The following is a 21,671-nucleotide window of genomic DNA, read 5'->3' as shown; positions in this document are numbered from 1 at the left end:
GGAAGAGGCCGGAATGAAGGCAGGGATCAGCCAGAAACATGCCTCCCCCACCACCACGGGCAAGTAAGGCTTCTGGCCCAAGCGTCAGCTAGTGAACCTTTCTGCTCCGCAGGGCTAGGGACTCAGATGTACAAGGTTGATCCCCCTGAGCGAGGAAGGTGCACGATGGCCCACAAAGGGTTCAGTTTTACAAACGAGCCCGTTGGCCAGGTGATGTAGATATTTATGCCAGAGCCTCATCTGGCTCAGGGTCTAACCAGACAAGAATTCAAACAAAAACCAATAATCACTCTCCAGCATGGTATTTCGGGTAGTTTCTAAGACACACATCTGGAAAGGGTGACAGGAGGGAGCAGAAGGAGACAAGAAAGGAGTCCCTACTCAGGGAATTTGTGTTCATCTGATCTCGGGTGCAAAGAACTGAATTAATCATAATCTTTGGCTGTGGTTTTCCAGTAGTCATGTACGGATGTGAGAGTTGGACTATAAAGAAAGCTGAGTGCTGAAGAATTGATGCTTTTGAACTGTGGTGTTGGAAAAGACTCTTGAGAGTCCCTTGGACTGCAAGGAGATCCAACCAGTCCATCCTACAGGAGATCAGTCCTGGGCGTTCATTGGAAGGACTGATGTTGAAGCTGAAACTCCAATAATTTGGCCACCTGATGTGAAGAGCTGACTCATTTGAAAAGACCTTGATGCTGGGAAAGATTGAGGGCAGGAGGAGAAGGGGACGACAGAGGATAAGATGGTTGGATGGCATCACCGACTCAATGGACATGAGTTTGGGTAAACTCCGGGAGTTGGTGATGGACAGGGAAGCCTGGCATGCTGCAGTCCATGGGGTCGCAAAGAGTCGGACACGACTGAGCGACTGAACTGGACTGAACCTGGTTCATGACACACTCAATATTGGCCTATGCAGGAGCCACACTTATTTTTTATACACCAGCTATTTTGATCTTTGCCAATGGACAAATAACTTCAGACTCACCTCATCTCCCTTCTCCTCTGAAAAGGTAAAGTATTGATACTAACTTACACTAATCCAATCTCAATCCAATCTCAGCCTCACCCTAACCTCCCCTGATCCTGTATACCTTGTTTTTCTTTTCATATAGTTTTCTTGCAGCTATATGTATTCCTTAAAGTTTTTTCTTTGATTTTAGCTGTTTATAAATTTATAAAAGATGTCACATTGCATCTTTCATTGTATTTCTTTTACTTAATATCGTATTACTCAGAGGCATCCATATTTTTGCATGTCACTGTTGATCATGTGTTTTGACTGACTATAATTCTCCACCCTCCAACTGATGGCTTATTTGGCTCTTTCCAGGTTTGCAGTAGTGTGAATTCAGTTGCATATGTCTCCTTCTGGACACGAGTTTTTCTTGGGCGTATACATCTAGAAATGGAATCACAGGCCATAAGAAATGTGAACATTTGGGACATTCGCTTATAGTCCAATGGTTAAGACTCCAAGCTTTCACTGCCAAGGGGTCGGGTTCAGTCCCTGGATGGGGAACTAAAATCCCTCAAGACAAGTGGGGTGGCCAAAAAAAATGTGTACCTTCAACTTTAGGACATAATATCAAAGTGTTTTCCATTTGCTTGGATTTCCTAGAGTTTCTAAGATGATTGCTTCCTCTTCCTGTCTTCCTCAATTGTGCCAGCTCCATCAGAAGGTTTAAATCAGATTCTTGGCCTAACACCAGAGTAGCCTCTCAGCTAAATCCACCACGTGGAAAAAAGGGGGGGAAAGGGCTCTTGTTCTGAACACAGATAATAAGAAGGGCATCTCTACAGACACAAGGCCCCACCCTCATCCAGACACTGAGACAGGTTAGTCAAAGAGAAGGGAGCTGTCTACAAGCTGCTTCACATTTGGCAAATGCAAGATTTTTTTTAAAGGGTTTATGTGGAGCCAAAGCTTGTTCCCCTATTCACGTTTTGTTTGCTCAGTCTCTCCACCCCCACACCTCCCATAACCACCCCACACACTTTAGGAACAAAAGCCTAAAATGGGAAAAAATAATAAATTGTTAAGTAACCAACTTCATTTAAATGAGAGCAGGGAGTCCAGCATGGATGTCACAGTACAGTCAAATTCATTTCAATAAATATTTACAGTACACTTTGCAGTGTGACCAGCACACTGACAAATAACATCTTTACTCTGCCCTCAAGAGGTTGTAAACTTGTTCATTTAACAAGACAAGATCATGGATGGAGTGCCAAAGGGGCAAGTTAATGCTAAGAGGATGAAGATGCTGGTCTGATCTCAAGATGCTCACTGTAAAATTAGCGAAAGTTAAGAACACAAGTGAATCAGATATTGAAGCTGTGCAAAGGTAGAGAGTGATCAATTCTAACCAACTTGGAGAGTGATGCTAGAGCTAGGTTTCAAAGGAGGAGTACTCGAGAGGAGAGAGGATAAAGAATACAGCTAAAAAAATTAAGAAATCAAATTTTTCTTCTATTTCTCAAACTTCTTAAAATCTATTCCCTGCCTCCAGTCCTGTACCAAGAAAGTGGAACCTGTGAATCACTGATAAACATGCATCATCTGGGGACTTGCCTGGTGGCCCAGTGCTTAAGACTCTGTGCTCCCAGTACAGGGAGCAAGGATTCAATCCTGATTGGGGAACGAAGATTCGGCATGCCACTCAGTGAGGCTGACATAAATAAATAAGTACAATGTTAAAGCATCCATCATCTGCATTTATTTGTTCATTCCACAGGTGCCAGACCCTGTGTGAGCTCTGGGGGATACACTGATGGACAAGCTGGGCACGAACCTGCCTTCAGCCAGCTCCCAGTCTGTAGAACAGATGGAGGTTTAGACAAAGACAGGCAGTGGCTTGGCGTGGCCATCAGACTCCATGGGCCTGAGAGATCCCCTCCCCCATTAACCCTCCCCAGAAACATTTTCAGTAAATTGTGCAGGATTAAACAAATGGCTGCCTCCTCCGTAATTAAAAAGCTCCTGACCAGCATCCCAGATAGCCATGTGGCCACTCAGCCGAGAGACCAAGAAATCAGGTGCTTCCTACATAATAGCCTCCAATCTGATACCTGATAGCTGCTGAGAGCCAGAGTCAAACAAATGTCAGGCATTTTATGAAGGCAGGAAGCAAATAAGGGGGCAAGGATTGGAGTCTAGGCCTCAAGGGAGCTCAATTAGTGAGCCAGATAAAGTTAAACCAAAAGGGCATGCTCTGGGTTTCCTAGAAAGCCAGCTGGAAAAGATGCCAATCCCTAAGCCTCTGTCACTCAAAAGATTAACAGAAGAGACCCAGGGATGCCCAAGGGAACACTGCAACAGCCAGATGTTTCTGCTCCTCTCATGACACTGCTGCCCACAACCAGGACCGCATTTCTGACGCCACCAAGAAGCCACAGAAGAGAACTGCAGGCTTCCGGAATAGGTTGAAACTCAAAGGCATCACCCTTTAGAGATGCAGACACCAAAAAATCTTGTTAATAGTGCTTTCTTATAGACAAACTCGCCTGATGCCCATTTAACAGGAATGGCATCGCTAGTCGGACGAACACTTCCTGCAGCTGCTTGGTGGTGTGAAAAGCACACAAGCTCACAACCTGCACAACCATATATACTGGGATGTGGCTCCCACCGCTATGCATGCACCATGTTGCAAGCAAGGCTTTTACCCTCCTGAGTCTCACTTTCAAAATGACGCTAAAAAGACCCACCTTCTTGCTCTTATAAATGTAAGTGATCATGGAAAGTGCCCGGCCCAAGAATTCATAAATGCGGGCTCTTACTGGGGTCTATAAATGCATCCAGCAGCTTTCCCTTGATACTTTCTAAATGTGTGTGTGTGTGTGTGTGTGCGGTGTGTGTGTCTGCATGAGAAAGAGAGAGACAGAGAAAGGGAGAAAAAGAGAGAAAAAAATCCAGCTGGAACCCACAGAAGCCTATTTACACTTCCTATTTGTGTTCTACCATTTCTATCAAATTAATAAACTAAAGAAGCCCAAGGGAAAACTAACCCATGTCTCTATTTTCCCTTGAAGTCCCTTGCTTACCCCTAAGAGCTGCTTCCTCCAGTTGCAGGAGGCAAGGAAGGAGAGCCATATGGCTTGAGACCCTAGACTCGCCCAGCAACAAACGAGCCCCCTACCATTTGTCTCCGGGCCTCTCATGTGGGCGGGCATCCAGCTTTCAGTCGGGTGCTCTGGTCTGCGTCTCTGTCTTGACTGTTCCTAATTATTGGAGGGAACGCCGTGGCTCTCCTGACCTCGGAGTTTAAAAGCTGCGAGTCCTAATATCAAACCAAGCAGCTTCATTTAAAAGGCATCCTCATCTGCATCCATAAAAGTCACTCCCGGAGCCCTAGCTTGCCCCAGCTTCGGGAATGCCTGCTGTCGAGGATTTATGACACGCCCTGGCTCTAATCGGCCACACTTTAACTGCTGCTGTTGCACATCTGGTCGTAAAAGCAAGGGCCGGCCCAACATGGGGACAAACACTTTTCTTTCCTAAGTGGCTGCAAATCTGATCTTACAGTGATAGCCAGGCTCAGATGTAATCAGCCAGCATCTGGGCAGTCATTAAGGCTCGTCAAGCTTTGCGAGGCTTTTCCCACACACACGACAGTTATAAAGACGATTCTCACGGAGCAAGCGCTAGGAAGAAAGAACCTGCGATCTGAACAGGTGGCAATGGGCTAGGCCAAACAATATCCAGGAAAGCACAAGCTGGTTAAGGAGCCAATCTTTTCACAAAGATACTAGCTACTTCCACATGGACTCTCCTGTTGCCTGGAGAAGGCAGGCAGTTGTCTGTCGAGATAGTTGTCAACAGACAACTGCCCTGACATAAAGTAATTCTTGGCCAGAGATCGTTGTTGTTTAGTCACTAAGCCATGTCTGACTCTTTTGTGACCCCATGGACTGTAGCCAGCCAGGCTCCTCTGTCCATGGGATTATCCTGGCAAGAATCCTGGAGTGGTTGCCATTTCCTTCTCCTGGGGATCTTCCCACCCCAGGGATAGAACTCATGCCTCCTGCCTGGCAGGCGGAGTCTTTACCACTGAACCACCTGGGAAGCCCCATCCTCTGGATCAGTTTGGTCAAATGAATCAGTGGGTGGTTTAAGAGTACACTTTTTAAGGTAGTGGAATCCTTCATTAGACTAACTGGGTTATACGAGAGCAAGAATCTAGCCCAGAAAGGAACACAATGCTGTCGGTTCCGGAGGTTTTACAATGCCTTGAACAGCCTGCCCTGTGCGCAGAATTGGCACGTTTCACATCGTTCAGGAACTCCAATCAGACCAAGGTTCAACAAGTAGTGCACCCTCCCAGGCGGAACGCAAGGAAAGAGCTCCTCGAACACTGCCAGCTCCTCTCCACCAGCTCTCCACAGCCCCCCATCTCTACCCCTCCTCTGCGGCTGTGCCCAGCAGGAGGGAGCATTAAAATTATCTGCTGTGGGCTTTACGAGCAGCGATCGCTTTTTAAAACAACAACAACACAAGGTCCTTGTGTGGCTCTCCGGTAACCTAAAACCCTGGAGGCAGAGCTGCTCTCCCCCGAACCGCCCCCCGCCCCTGCCGCCGCCGCCGCCTGCCAAGAACGCCAGCGCTCTAGGACCGCGCGCGGGGTGAGCCCACCGAGCAGCCCCGCTTGAGCGGAGAGCCAGGAGGCACCTCGGATGCAGGAGGCACCTCTAAGGGTTTTGGAGCAAAATGCCCCGAGAGGAGAGATGGGGAAAGAGAACTCACCAGTGACAGTAGGGGGAGAGGGGGAGGAGGGGGAAGGCAGAGTCGGTGCTGCAAGAAAGAAGGGGTGGGGCGGGGGGGAACAATGGGAGAAATTTTAATTTCAGCAACTTCGCCAAGAAGCCCACCGGCGACGGGGTAGTAGGTGAGCGGCGGGGGGGCACAGGTTCTGATACCTCCCTCTCCGGTCCCCAAGGGATGAAGGCCAGCGACCTGCGGTCTCCTTCCGCGGGTGGGCGCGCGGCTGGGGGCGCACTTACCCTGGGGCCGGTGGTGCGGTGGCCGCGAGCCGGGGACAGCTGCACTAACACCAGGAGCAAGTGGGGCGTGAGCAGGCGGGCGCAGCGCGCGGGCAGCATGGTGCCAGGCCGGTCCGGGCAGCGGGCTGCGGACAGGGGTGGCGGGCTTCACGGAGCGCACGGCCGCGCCGGCCTTCCTGCCTTCCTTCCCACCCCGGGGGACCCTGGCGACGGCGGGCGGCGGCAGCGCGGGATCGCGGAGGCTGCAGTCGGAGCGCGCGCTCATGAACCGCCCCGGGAGCGGAGCTGAGCGCGAGCGTGTGTGCTCTGCGCGCCGCGCTCTCCGCTCGGCTGGGCCGCGGCGGCAGCAGGTTGGATGCCAGAGCCCGGGCCATGGGAATTCCCGTTATAAACCCCCGGGAGGGGCGGGGCGGAGCCCGGCGGCCCTGGCTGACTGGCCGAGAGGCCCGTGGCAGCCGCCCCTCGGGCAGGTGAGAGCCAATGGGAGGGAGGAAAGAGGGGCGGCTCGCGACCGACCCCACCGAGGAGCGACACTTGGTGGCTCGGCCGAGTGGGCTCTAGGAGAGACCGGCATAACGAGGAGCTTTATCTTGGCCCTTCGGTCCAGAAAAGCGTCCGAGAGCTCCAGCAGCCTGAACGTCCCAGAATGCCCGCCCGTAAATGGTCACACCTTAAGCATGTTTAGGTTACAGTAAGTGAGTTGTCACGTCAGCCGGATGAAATAGGTAGGGAAAACACTCCTAGCCCCGTTTTCTCAGATGAGGGTACTAGGGCACAGGAGGGGCTGACAAATCTGCTTCCCGGCTGCACCAACACCGAGAATAACTGGGGAGTCGCCAGGTCACCTGCACGCGGAGTACAGGCTGCAACCAGCGTTAGGAGTGGGACTTGGGCGCGTTCGCTGCTTGCAGACAAGGTAACACATTAAGTCCTACAGCGGCGGCCCGGGAGCAGTGTCAGGGGGAGAGAGGAAGCTCCTGCTGGGCATCTCCTTGCTAGGGAGGGCCCCTGTGGGTATGAGATGATGCCAACCCACGGCCTGGTGGTGGATACAGGATTAGAACTCAGGGGTCCTGGCTCCCTGCCTGGAACTAGAAGGCCAACAGGCAGCTTCTCTGTGGCCCAGGAGCCCTGGCAGGAGAGGTCAGAGGGGACCTGGTCTCCTGACTGGGGGAAGAAAAGAGGAAAAAGCACTGATAGGAGGGGTAATCTGTGGATGAAGAGACCCCAGGGATGGGTCAGAGAAGTCAGGGAGACCTCTCCTGAGTGCCGGTAGGATGTTAGAAGGCTCTGCCCAGGACGATCCCCAGGAGTTCATCTTGGGAATGGTCACAGACACATCACACCAGCCCTTCAAAGGAGCGAAAAGGTCCACTGCATTCAACCTAAGAGAACCATGGTTTACCTTCTTAAGTGGAACACAACCCTTAGTGTTTATTTTCTTTGGTATGGACCACTCACTTGAAGGTGAGGGATTCTTTACTCCAACCAGGCTGGAAGCAGCGCCAGGGCTTAACTCCTCTCCCTGTGAGCTTAAGCGGTCCTGACAAAGGTTAACTCTGCTCCCTCACAGCTTCTCTCCTGGGTTGCATAAACAAGCTTCCCCACCCAATTCCTGCATTCAGTTTTGCTCACCCGGCTTGCCTGCCACCTAGCCTCTACCCAGCAGCCAGTCACCCTTCTAAAACGCAAACCTGAATCGTCACTCTCTGCTTAAAAGGCTTCAACTCTCCCCAGCGGCATCAGATCAAAAAGCCCTGACTGGATGTTAGAACAATTACAAAGTACTGATGGTTCTTCAAACAAAAATGAGAAACTGCTCTAAGAGAATTGTCTGTCTTCCTCTGCTGGGAAATAGCAGGAAACAGTTAATGTTCTCTGGAGCCCATCAGCATGGGTTCAAATCCTGGGTCTGCCACCTAGTGGTATAACCTTGCATAAGTCACTTTACTTATCTGGGGTGCTGCTTTCCCTTCTGTAAAATGGGAATAAAAATAGTGTCCACCTCAAGAGTAGTTGTCAGGATTGAAGGAGATGGAATATATAAGTCCCTTAGAATGACTGTGTTAGAAACATCACAACCTGGCATCTGAAGAGGGCAGTACAAATGCCTCATCTCATTTTACCCTCTGAATGATCCTGTGAAGTCGACAGAGAGATCCAGCTTTACAGGTAAGTAAACCAGATACCCCATGCACCTGGGACTTGCCTGGCCTCATTTGGCTGGCAAATGACAGCAAACATTCAAGTACAGGTTTTCAGAGTCTAATTCTGCCTCCATCATCTGATAACTGCGATGTCCAATCGCACAGAGTTTGACAGTTCCTGTGTGCTTCCTGGGAATTTTTTCAGTGGCCTGCAAGGGAGCTGAGATTCTGAGCTTCACTGAGTTTCAGTGAAAAGCATGGAAACAGCAAGGGTCAGCCTTTCCTGGAAACAGCCCTTGTGATCTGGCATCCTGGGAATTTGCCCAGCTGGACTTGTCTGCTTCTCCCATGCCTCATGAAGCACTTACATCAATTTCCCTGTGCCTGCCTGAGTGCTCCTCCATCAGGGGCTCCCCAGGATGAAAATGTCACCCTCAGGCTCAGCAGTGTGGTAGGTTTGTTCTGACTCTACCACCTTACCACATGCACCCATCAAGCTGGTCAACTTCTTTCTGTTGCTGGAATTATTGAGAAATCTCCTGGAGTAAGTAAGTATGCTTGAGATGGCCCCCTAGTATCTGGCAGCACAAAGTGCTGAGGGAAAAGACACTGCAATAGTCCTTTCCATCCGTAACACCACAGGCTGCTCTCCAGCCAGAAAGCTTGTTTCCAAGTGGTCGCTGGTCCAAAAGTCTACATTATTCTGGATTTCAACCATATAGCTTAGTTTAAAATATGAGCAACTGCTTTCCAGTTACTTTGCTCAGCAAAGTAATTTTGCTTTCCCTCCGGTTGGCATGGGAGGCCTTTCGTAACCATGGCTATCATTCAAACGATGCATTTTCTTCTCCCGACTCCTCCCAAGCCCAGAGAAGGTTAGAAATTCCAGAGAACTACTAGTCCCAAACATCGTCTCTCTGCCAGGCTCAATCGTCTGATCCAAGCAAAAAGTGAAATTGACAAGTTCCTTCTTTCCCTGGAGGCCAAGCTTACGGTCCAAAAATAAATCTAGCTCTCCTGGCATCTGGTCTGTCCAGTTTCAGCCTTGCTCCTTGTCCTGTGGGACTTCTGTTTGCAAGGGGATATTTCAGTGAGGAAAAATAATACTTTATACCCCATGTTGAGGTCTGAGAGCTTCAAATATTTATTAGCAACTAGGAACGCCCATTTCAAATATATGTTTCTGTATAGGCCAGGAGTCTTGTCTCATATTCAGAACAGACTCTTTCTGTTCATTTTCACAAGCACTTTGATGCATCTCCTTCTATGCCTAACACAATGCTCATTATAATAAAGGATCTTGGAATGCATACCCTGCCCTCTGAGAGGTTATAATCTAAGAAACGGCAGACAGAGACCTGGAGAATATATTTAAGAATAAAGACTGCAGTGTGTTTTGGGGACTCAGAGAGCAGAGACCTACTAAAAACCTAATGGCAGGGAAGGTTTCAGAAATGTAGGTCTTTAATGGTGCTTTGGAGAAAGGTGCTTCTGTAATATAAATACTCCTTGGTTTATACTTGCTTCACCACTACCAACAGAGAAAGGTGAGTGGTGTCTAAGGTTCAGGGCTCTTTTCAAATATACGACTGAGATCAGAAACCTGGAACATCAAGAATCCTGGGCTCTGTTTCTGGATTTGTGACAAACTTGCTGAAAAATCTAGCATTGGGCTGAGATAGTTATTATTATTTCCATTATGCAGGTGAGATTGATCCACAGAAGTTAATCTTACCAAGGTCAGCCCTTACACTTTAAATACACATGACAACTGATAACACACACAAAAGTAAATAGGTGAGGTGATAGATGTGTTAATTAACTCGATGGGCAGAATCCTTTCATAAAATGTATATATTACATTGTACACTTTAAATATCTTACAATTTTATTTGTCATTTATACCTTAATAAAACTGAAAAGTATATATACATGACAAAAATAATTTAGAATGACAAAAATGTAGATTATCTCTTTTGGACACAAACTCCCTTCAAGGTCTAGGGCAGCTCTCTCTAACCCAGGCTTCTTCTATTTGTCTCCTATTTGTCAGTTTGTCTATTTGTAACAAGCAACTTCTCCCTCATAATTCAAAATGTCTGCTCAATCTCCATACATCACATTTGTCTTCCAGCCCACAGGGAGGAAAAAGAGGGAAAGAAGAGCATGCCCCTCTCTTTAAAGATAACTCCCAGAAGCCACAGTCACCGTATCTCATCGGTTAAAACCTAGTGACCTGACCACACTTAGCCACAAATAAGGCTAAAAAAAATTGTGTTATTAATTCAAGGTGGCCACACGTGTCCAGTTGAAAATCAGAGTTTATGTTACCAAGGAAGGAGAAAACCCTGGGACAAAAATAGAAGTAGACGCCATCATCATTATCATATCTCGAGTTGCCAAACGAAAGAACCACGGACAACGCAGCGCAGTCCAGAGTGTTTAGCTGTGGCTTTCCTCTAGCTCTGCACATCTAGCTCCCTCATGCTCAAAACATTACTGGCCTTAGGGCCAGACACCCAGACTCTTGATGCCACAAAAATTTACTTCTGGTATTTCCCTCTCTTAGGCACCTTCAAGTGGGAGGATCTGAGAACATACTTGGATGAGGCTCAAGCCACACAGTGCCAGAGTGGCAAGAAAGAAGCCCCCTGATGAGACGAGCAGTCAATTAGGACCACTGGGAAGAATGCCATCTTTGTGAAAATATTCTGGGCGATCGCCTGTATTCTTGTTTCTGTTTCCTTCCCTCCTGCATCCACCTATAGGGAAATCTCTTTTCACCTGGTTACTTTTCTGTGACCTGGTTTCAAAATGACTAAGACAGCAATAACATGAAGACTTTAATACATACTCTCACATTTACTCTACAAGGTAGGTACCATCATTTCCCCTGTTTTACTAATGAAGAAGCAGAAACTTGGGAAGGTTATATAACTCAGCCAGAAACAAATAGCAGAATCAGAACTTGAGCCCAGTCCATCAAGAGCTGAACTTTTTGCTAAGCACTTTCACTGCTGCTGCTGCTAAGTCATTTCAGTCGTGTCCAACTCTGTGCGACCCCAAAAACAGCAGCCCATCAGGCTCCCCTGTCCCTGGGATTCTCCAGGCAAGAACACTGGAGTGGGTTGCCATTTCCTTCTCCAATGCATGAAAGTGAAAAGTGAAAGTGAAGTCGTTCAGTCGTGTCCGACTCTTAGTGACTTCATGGACTGCAACCTACCAGGCTCCTCCATCAGTGGGATTTTCCAGGCAAGAGTACTGGAGTGGGCTGCCATTGCCTTCTCCGAGCACTTTCAATGCATGATCTTATATCCTCAGACCGAGCATATGAGGTCAGTATTATTAGTCCCATTGTTCAGATGAAGAACTGAGGCTTAACCAACAAAGATTACCATACCAAGGCACACCAAAAGTTTTGGCATCCTCTGGTTCTAGAGGTTGTCATACTGAGTGAAATAAGTCAGAGAAAGACAAATATTTTATGGCATCACTTACATGCAGAATTGAAAAAGAAATGATACAAATGAGTTTATTAACAAAATAGAAACAGACTCACAGACTTAGAGAACAAACTTATTACAGTTACCAGAGGAGAAGGATGGGGACGGAGGGGAGGGATGGTTAGGGAGTCTGGGATTGAAGTATACACACTACTATATTTAAAACTGATAACCAACAAAGACCTACTTTATAGCACAGGGAACTCTGCTCAATATTACATAACAACCTAAATGGGGAAAGAATTTGAAAAGGAATAGATAAATGTGTATGTATAACTGAATCAACTATACATCGATATGAAGTAAAAGTTTTTTTTTTATAAAAAATAAAGCTTTCACATCATCTTTAATCTCTCAGTCCTAGGAGTCAGAGCACATGCTGTATTTGCACATGCTCTTTTGTGTATTACTGAAAGTTAACTCCTATTTCCATGTGTATGAATTCTCCCGACTTACTTGCTTTATCTTTCATTTGCCTGCTTTATTGGTCTGTATTGTTCACATGGGATCCCATTAGACAAGGAGCCTTTCCCATCTATAGGCTCACAATCACCATGCTTGGGCGCTCCAGAGAAAGCATTGTCAAGAGGATACCACTGAGACTGGGGTTGAAGACTCCATTGCAAATCATCACTGTTTGTTCTTGATTCATTGGCACAGAGACAGACCAATCAAATTTTATTGCATCCCCTACTATGTGTCAGGCACCGAACTAGGCACTGGTATACAGTGAGCACAAAGAAAGAAGGCAACTGACCTCAAGGACGTTATACTTTAGTGGGAAGACAGACACTAAACAACAAATTATCAGTAATTAACTCACTAGTTACAAGTGCCCAGGGTACCTGCAAAGATGTACAGGGTATTTGCTACTGCTGCTGCTAAGTCATTTCAGTCATGTCTGACTTGGTGCAACACCACAGATGGCAGGCCACCAGGCTCTGCCATCTCTGGGATTCTCCAGGGTATTTGAGGAGTTATTAAAAAGGGCACCTAACTCAATCTTGAGAGTCAACTTTTCTGAGAATGTGATGTTTAAGTTTAGATTTAAAGGATGTCTGGTTTAATCAGTACAAAGATTGGGGGAGGGGAGCATTCTGGGCATAGCAAACAGTATGTGCAAAGGCACTGAGGCAGGAGAAACATAGCAATAAATTTTCAATCAGCTGGATCACTCATCCTTTTAACTCTCAGTATCCCAGTAAAAATAGTTGTCATCAGTCACTATCTGGCTGGTGGATTCATTTTATATTTTTAAGTCATTTTACAAACAGTTTACAAAAGTAGGAATAAAGGAATAGTGTATAAGCTATTTATTCCATAAGCTATTTATTGCTATGTAACAACTTACTCTTTGAACAGTTTAAAGCAACAAAGACTATCTCATAGTTTCTATCGTCAGGTGATTAGGAGGGGCTCAGCTGGGCGGTTCTGGCTCAGGGTCTCTGAGGTCACAGTCAGGTCCAGGGTCATAGACGTGCAAGCTGTGCAGTCATGAAAAGTCCCACATTTAGCTTCAGTTCAGTTCAGTTCAGTCACTCAGTCGTGTCCGACTCTTTGCGACCCCATGAATCACAGCATGCCAGGCCTCCCTGTCCATCACCAACTCCCAGAGTTCACTCAGACTCACGTCCATCAAGTCCGTGATGCCATCCAGTCATCTCATCCTCGGTCATCCCCTTCTCCTCCTGCCCCCAATCCCTCCCAGCATCAGAGTCTTTTCCAATGAGTCAACTCTTCGCATGAGGTGGCCAAAGTTCTAGAGTTTCAGCTTTAGCACCATTCCTTCCAAGGAAATCCCAGGGCTGATCTCCTTCAGAATGGACTGGTTGGATCTCCTTGCAGTCCAAGGGACTCTCAGGAGTCTTCTCCAACACCACAGTTCAAAAGCATCAATTCCGCGGCGCTCAGCCTTCTTCACAGTCCAACTCTCACATCCATACATGACCACAGGAAAAACCATAGCCTTGACTAGACGGACCTTAGTCGGCAAAGTAATGTCTCTGCTTTTGAATATGCTATCTAGGTTGGTCATAACTTTTCTTCCAAAGAGTAAGCGTCTTTTAATTTCATGGCTGCAGTCACCATCTGCAGTGATTTTGGAGCCCAAAAAAATAAAGTCTGACACTGTTTCCACTGTTTCCCCATCTATTTCCCATGAAGTGATGGGACCGGATGCCATGATCTTCGTTTTCTGAATGTTGAGCTTTAGGCCAACTTTTTCACTCTCACATTTAGCTTAAGACTCTGCAATGGCTGAATTTAAATTTATAAAAATTTTTGAAAACAGAACCATCCATTTTCAGTTTACACTGGACCCCAGCAATTATGTAGCTCGTTCTCACTGCAGTTGACCTAGCAGCCAGGGTTACAGTCATCTAAGGCTGAAGGACCCACCTCCAAGTTCACTCCCATGGTTGTTAGTAGGCCTCATTTGTCATTGGTTGTTGGCAGGATATCTCCATTTTTCTCCACATGAGTCTTCACAAGATAGCTGGCTTCTCCTGAGAGCAAGTGATCAGTGAAAGAGCCCAGGATGGAAGCCACAGTCTTTGGCTAATAACCTTTTCCTGGGCTCCAAAATCACTGTGACTGCAACCATAAAATTAAAAGACACTTGCTCCTTGGAAGAAAAGCAATGACAAACCTAGATAGCATATTAAAAAGCAGAGATAATACTTTGCCTACAAACATCTGTATAGTCAAAGCTATGTTTTTTCCAGTAGTCATGTATGGATATGAGGGGTGGACAATAAATAAAGGCTGAGTGCCAAAGAACTGATAGTTTCAAACTGTAGTGCTGGAGAAGACTCTTGAGAGTCCCTTGGACAGCAAGATCAAACCAATCCTAAAGGAAATAAACCCTGAATATTCATTGGAAGGACTGATGCTGAAGCTGAAGCTTCACTACTTTGGCCACCTGATGTGAAGAGCCAATGCATTGGAAAAGATCGTGATGCTGGGCAAGATTGAAGGCAGGAGGAGAAGGGAATGACAGAGGACGAGATGGTTGGATGGTATCACCGACTCAACGGACACGAGTCTGAGCAAGCTCTGGAAGATGGTGAAGGACAGGGAAGCCTAGCATGCTACAGTCCACGGGGTTGCAAAAAGACGACTGAGAAACTGAACAGCAAATCTCAGGAGTGACACATCACTACTTCTGCCATATTCTATTGGCCACACAGACCAACCTGGTACAATGCGGAAGGGACTTTAAGGGTGCAAATGCCTGGAGGCGAGTGTCAGAGGGAGCCACCTTGAAGGCTAATGACCACAGATAGTGAAAAGCAACTCTGTCAGAACTATTAATAAGAATTTAAATATGATAAACCCAGGGCTTCCCTGGTGGTCTAGTGGGTAAGAATCCACCTGCCAATGCAAGGGACACGGGTTCGATCCCTGGTCCAGGAAGATCCCACATCCCTCGTCCGGGAAGATCCCACAAGCTCCCACATGGAAGCAAATAAGTCCAGACGCCACGACTACCAAGCCTGCTCTCTAAAGCCCGCGCTGCAACTGCTGGAGCCCATGAGCCCTAGCTCCTGCGCTCCACAACAAAAGAAGCCACTGCGAAGGAGGCCTACGCTCCCCAATGAAGAGTGGCTCCCCCCTGCTGCACTAGAGAAAGCCCACGCAGCAGCAAAGGACCCCGCGGAGACAAAACTACACTACTCAAATCAATAAATAAAATTTTTAAAAGACTACAAAAAATAAATATAATAAACCCAAATTTGGGGAGTGCCAATGGTCCAATGGTTAGCACTGTGCCCTTTCACTGCCAAAGGCTAGATTCAGTCCATGGTCTGGGAAGTAAAATGCCACATGATGCAAGGGACAGCCAAAAAATAAAAATTAAATTAAAATTAAAAATAAACCCCAAACCGTAACATACTTGACATAGACAACAAACTTTGAGGAAACCATCCACTGATCAAATGTCATGATCCTGGAACTTATTCACCTGGAATACTGATTCCAGAACTCAAATCTATTTCTAATTGGTATAGTTTATCAATCCTTATGGGTCTTCTGTTTACATTTGCACCATCAAGACAGAACTTTTGAAAGTTTGGTGGCTTATAATTTTGTTGAAGAGAGTATGGCCATCTTCTTCGCTCTGTAATTGCAAAACATTTCTACCTGTAGATTTATAAACATAATTAAAAATCTTCAATCCAGTTAATATTTTCATTTCTACGTCATCTATTTCCTCTTTTCGAGCACATCTGCCTTCAAAATTTGTCTGTCTACAAACCACTCCAAGTAAATTTTGGTGCACAAAAATCTAAAAGATTAATGAATATTACCATATGTCTTTTTTGCAAAATAGGAAAGTTCAGCTTCTTGTCATAAAATATTGTGTAATTAAGTCTTTCTTGTTGAGCAATAACTGGATGAAAATATCACATTTCCTTTTTGTCCTTAAAAGTTTGAGAAAAACCATCTAGATTTTTGAGTTTGAGAAAATTCAATTGAATTTGAGAAAAAACATCTAGGATATCATCTAAAGAGTCATAGGCTAAGATTTCTCTTACATAATCAATTTCACTATCATCATTTGCTTATATTCTAGAATGCTACTCCCTCTTTGTATTTGTCTTCTGATTTATGTAATAATTTGAAACTTCTTCCTCTATCAATTTTTTTCTTGTTGCCTATATAAGTAGAAAATGAAAAATTCAGAATATCCAACTGTATCCAATGAAAGCTAAACATAGACCACAAAGATGGTGTCCCCCGTTTTCTTTTATGTCTTCTTGGAAAATGACATAACACTTCAGGTAGTGAATTAAGAACCCTGAAGGATGATGAAATTTGGATGGTTTATGACATTATTCCATCATTCTTCTAGATAATTCTGTGGTTCTTCAGTTTTCGTACTATTTTTTAGTCTTTTTCAGCATAGTTGGGAATAATTGGTGAGTAATGGTAAAATAATTCCTAGGATGACAAAATAACACAATGTTTCAAGACATAAGAAAAAATAAGATCATTAAGATCTCATAAAGTATCTTACATTTACAAAACAATACACCCATACCCATATCATAACTGTGAGGTTGAATGAGTTTTATTCTATCTTTAAAAAATAAGTCAATTTATTTTGTGCCTTGGAAGATACCTTAAAAAGAATAAAAGTCGAGAAATATCTTTAAATATTTGTTTATTTTTGGCTGTTAGGTTGCAGCACATGGGCCCTCCAGCTCGAGGCGCTAAAGGGCTCAGTAGTTACAGCACGCATGCTTAGTTGCTCTGTGGCATATGAGATCTTAGTTCCCTGACCAGGGATCAAAGCCCTATCCCCTGCATTGGAAGGCAGATTCTTAACCACTGGACCACCAGAAAAGTCCCTCAAGAAATATCTTTATAAGAAAGCTATTTACAAGAAATGCTTTTTAAAAGATACAAGTGCTTTAAACAAAATCAACAAAATTAGGTCCAATGGAGCCTGGATGGTATTAACACAAGTAACCTAGCAGATCTGGGAGAAGTGGCACCAGGGAGAGGACCTGTAGCAGACACTATTCATGCCCCATCCACAACCCCCAGATTTCTGCCCGAGGGTTTCCTCTGGCTATGGGTGCTAGCTCATTCTTTGCAGAGAGCAGCTGGAAGCTTCTGGAAAACAATACCCCTACCTCCCGACCAAGTGAAACTCTCAACCAATTCGGAACCAGGATTAGTGAGTAAATTTCCCAACTTCCTCACCCCCCAGCAAGACAATTCTGAGGTGTGTTCCATAGCCTCTCAGTGGGCCCCCAACAGGATTAAGCCCCAGTTGCTTTCTCATTAATGAATCATTAGTTGGCATTCTTCCTTTCCCTATTGTACTCCCCCACTCCCTTACTGTGCTTCCTTGGATCACCTCCAAATAAACTATGTGCACTGAAATTCCTTGTTTTAGAATCTGCCATTGAGGGGAGGACAAAAAAAAAGAATATGCTGTCGGGAGACTCTAAACCAAGACACAAGTTGAAGCCACATCACGATAAAGCAGCGGCAGCTCCGAACATCAATCATAGGGGCTCTTCTTATTCTACCTGGAAGCCTCACTCACAACAGGGCAGAGTGAGCAGATGCAATCAAGCCAAACAGAGAGGAGACTAGCTAATGATGGTAGAGCACAGTTTAGGAGAAAGAATGCTTTTAGAGGTCATTAGAATAAGGAGCTGTCTAAAATCATCAGAAATGCTTTCTCCATTTAACAAAACTTTGGAATGGGTTCCCAGGGTGGCAGATGGACAGTCTGATCTCATTTAAGAAACTGCCTGAGGCACTGGAACCATCCTGAGTGTGGAGATGGAGGACTTGGATTCCAATCCAGGCCTCTCTGAATTCAATTGCAGTCTCTACTGAAGAGGGACCACAAACTCTTCATAAAGTTGCTGAGAGTAATAAATAAAACCATGCATTGTAGAAGAATGGTCTGTGTTTTTAATTTTCTTTAGCAAGGTATTTAATAATCTGCCAGCTAGCTTGGGGTGCAGGCAGGGACAGACACCCATCTCAAAACAGATAGCCTTGTTCCAGAAAAGTCACTCCAGTCCCTTTGAAAGTGAAAGTAAAGTGAAAGTGTTAGTCGCTCAGTCGTGTCTGACTCTTTGTGACCCCGTGGACTGTAGACTGCCAGGCTCCTCTGTCCATGGAATTCTCCAGGCAAGACTACTGGAGTGGGTTGCCATGCCTTTCTCCAGGGGATCTTCCTGACCCAGGGATGGAACCTGCGTCTACTGCATTGCAGGCAGATTCTTTACCATCTGAACCACCAGGGAAGTCATGTAAATGAGGGGTCAGTAGGCTTTGGCGTCCTGGGGAAAAAAGAGCACAGCAAGCTCCTTTTTTGTGCTATAAACAGTTTTGCTCCTTTAGAGGAATCTGGCCACTGGAGAGGCAGAGGGACCCTGGTTCTACATCTGAGCAGTGGCATGGCTGGGGCCTTCCTAACTCACTACCTTCCTGGAGATGCTCCCACCCTGGGAGGGCTGTGTAAGAAAATTAGGACATGTGTAGAGCTGGGCCCCGGGGCTCAGGTTTCAGAGGAGGCCTGTGGATCCCATGCGGCTAGGGTGGGGAGAAGCCACCAGCCCATCTGAGCATCTGCACCAGCGGCAAGATCAGGACGCAATTCAGGGACTTGCCTCGTGGCCCAGTGGCTAAGACCCCGTGCTTCCAGTGCAGGGGGCCCAGGTTTGATCCCTAGTCAGGGAACTAGATCCCACATGCCTCAACTAAGAGTTCACATGCTGCAACTAAAGATCCCACATGTTGCAACTAAGACCTGGCAAAGCCAAATAAGTAAGTACATAAATATAAAAACTTTTTTAAAAAGCAGACTGTTCATCCTCCAGCCTCACCTAGATTATCTTCTCTCTTCTTCCGCAAGTCAGTTGACCTCTTCCTTCCACTGAGGTTAACTGCGATGATGTAGCTAGAGTGACAAAACTGTCCAACCACAAGAAGAAATAAGCATCAACCTAGTGGGTTTTTCCACTTTACATGTATGTGCATTTTTTTCCTTATTATCCATTTTTGGCTGCACTGGCTCTTTGTTGTTGCACTCGGACTTCTCATTGCCACGGCTTCTCTTGTTACAGAGCATGGGCCCTAGGGCTCGTGGGCTTCAGCAGTTTCAGTTCACAGGCTCTAGAGAGTGGGCTCAGCAGTTGTGGCACATGGGCTTAGTTGCCGCACAGCATGTGGAATCTTCCTGGACCAGGGATCAAACCCATGTCCCCTGCCTTGGTAGGTGGATTCTTAACCATTGAGTCCCATATATGCATTTTAATGGCTTCTATTTATTATTTGCCATATACCAAGCACTTTACAAATATCTTATTTCATCTTCATGCAACCTTACTACCCCTGATATAATTCCCACATTTCAGAAGACGGAACTGAAACTCAGAGGCTGAGACACTTTCCTGCTACAGCCTCAGTAGAACTGCTTTCCAACCTGACCACCTCTGACCCCAAAGCCTGTGTTCATCACCACTAGCCTGTGTTGGAAGAACTGGACAGCCAGGTGGAGCTTTTCCTACAAGGCAGTCTAAAGGCTGGGCTGGTACCAGAGACAGGAACCTTGTGATCTCCATGGGACCTGGGTCCAAAGCTAATGGTGCAATCAGGGGCGGTGGCCTCTGCACAAAGTGGCACTCAGAAAGGGTCTGGAGAGCTACCACAGCCTCCTCTATCATGAACTGCCTGGAATTACACCAGGCCTTGCACCCAGCCATGGAGGCAGCCTGCCCTTCGGCCAGGAACACTCCCTGACTGTCCACAAGGTCACCGCAATCGGCCTCAGTCTTCCGAATTTCATCCTCCCAGGAGCCCACCACATCCTGTGGTCCTGCGTCTCTGCTGCTGCAGAATGCCTCTCAGGTGGGCACATCTCTCTGATATTTTATTTTGGTAGACCACAAATATCTCGAGGTTAGGGTCCACACTTCCATTTTCTGGCTTCTCCACCCTTCCGCCTAAGGTCAAAATCCATGCTCACTCACACCATTAAATAGATCATTTAAATGGTCAGATAACATTGAGGTAAAGGGCTATGGGTCAGCCAACTTGAAAAAATTATTTGAAAATTAACTGGGATGAAATGTAGATTAAGGAGAAATTATTTGCTATTACTGTTTTCCCATATGAGAGGTGTATTTTCATTAAGAACCTATAAAAACTCCTTGGACATAGTTAATTCCTAGTCTTGTGCCTTTACCAGATGTCTTGCACAATTAGACATCTGTGCAAAGACAGAAAAACTTGTATTTGACGGCACATATTAGAGGCAGGAAATATAACAGTTAAGAGTCCCAATTTGAGAGTTAGACAAACCTTGGTTCAAATTCCATCTCTGTGACTTGCTGGCTGACCACGGAGAAGTCATTCCACCTGTCTGAGTTTCAGATTCCTCATTTGTGAAATTGTAATTAAAAGTGCCTTCCTTGTTCACAGCCATTAGGATGGCCATTATTCTAAAAAAAATAAAAATACATTAAAAACAGAAAATAAGCATCGGCAAAAAATGTGGAGAAATCATCGCTGCTAGAAAGGCACAAGGATGCAAATGTACTGTTTACACAGTGGTGTAAAACAGGATGGCGGTTCCTTAAAAAGCTAAACACAGAATTACCATATGACCCAGCCATTGCCCTTCTGGGCATATACCCCAAAAAATTGAAAGCAAGGACTTGAACACATATTTGTACACCTATGTTCAGAGTAGCCTTATTCACAGTAGTCAGAAGATGTGAGCAGCCCACGGCCCATCAACAGATGAATGGAAAAACAAAATGTGGTACGTACATACAATGGAAGATTATTCTACTCTAAAAAGGTGAGATTCTGACACAAGCTACAACACAGGCAAATCTTGCAGACATTGTACTAAGTGAAATGAGCTGGACACAAAAGGACACATACCAGATGACTCCACTCACATGAGGTACCGAGACTGGTCAAATTCATGGACGGAAAATGGAACCACTGTTGCCAGGGACTGGAGGAAGGGAAAAAACGGGGAATTATTGTTAAATGAGTGCAGAGTTTCAGTTTGAGGAGATGAAAACGTTTTGGAGATGAGTAATGGTAATGGGTGTACAACAAAATGAATATACTTAAATGCAACTGAACTGTAGGCCTAAAAATGGTCAAAGGGGCAAATTTTATATATAAAGCAATATTATACAGTCATAGAAAAGAATGAAATCTTGGGACTTCCCTGGTGGTCCAGTGGTTAAGAATCTGCCTGCCAATGCAAGAGACACAGGTTCAATCCCTGGTCCAGAGATTGGACCAGGGCAATGGTCCACATGCCACAGGGCAACTAAACCCCGAGACTGTGCTCGAGGGCCCACGAGCCATAACTACTGAGCTCCCATGCTGCAACTACTGAAGCCTACTCTCCCTGGAGCCCCGTGCTCCACAACAAGAGAAGCCACCGCAATGAGAGGCCCAAGTGCAGCAACGAAGACCCAGAGCAGTCAAAAATAAATAAATAAAGGATTTAAAAAAA

At 45.8% G+C, this 21,671-nt stretch overlaps 1 protein-coding gene across 4 annotated transcripts in view; it reads right to left on the bottom strand.

The window, feature by feature from the left end:
- Window positions 1-6,424, bottom strand: part of SMOC1 (SPARC related modular calcium binding 1) — a 145,145-nt gene extending 138,721 nt beyond the window's left edge. For 2 of the 4 annotated variants that reach the window (XM_069596894.1, XM_069596895.1), the window contains exon 1: window positions 6,007-6,369. In XM_069596894.1, coding sequence (XP_069452995.1) covers window positions 6,007-6,105 — 99 coding nt within the window. In that variant the 5' untranslated portion in view covers window positions 6,106-6,369. Of the gene's footprint in view, window positions 1-6,006 lie in introns of all 4 variants that reach the window. The other 2 variants (XM_069596896.1, XM_069596897.1) reach the window with 2 other exon arrangements.
- Window positions 6,425-21,671: the final 15,247 nt, after the last annotated feature.

Source organism: Ovis canadensis, chromosome 7 (assembly GCF_042477335.2).
Source record: "Ovis canadensis isolate MfBH-ARS-UI-01 breed Bighorn chromosome 7, ARS-UI_OviCan_v2, whole genome shotgun sequence".
NCBI lineage: Eukaryota > Metazoa > Chordata > Mammalia > Artiodactyla > Bovidae > Ovis > Ovis canadensis.
The sequence above is the reverse complement of the archived record's forward strand: the minus strand, read 5'-3'. Positions and strand labels throughout refer to the sequence as shown.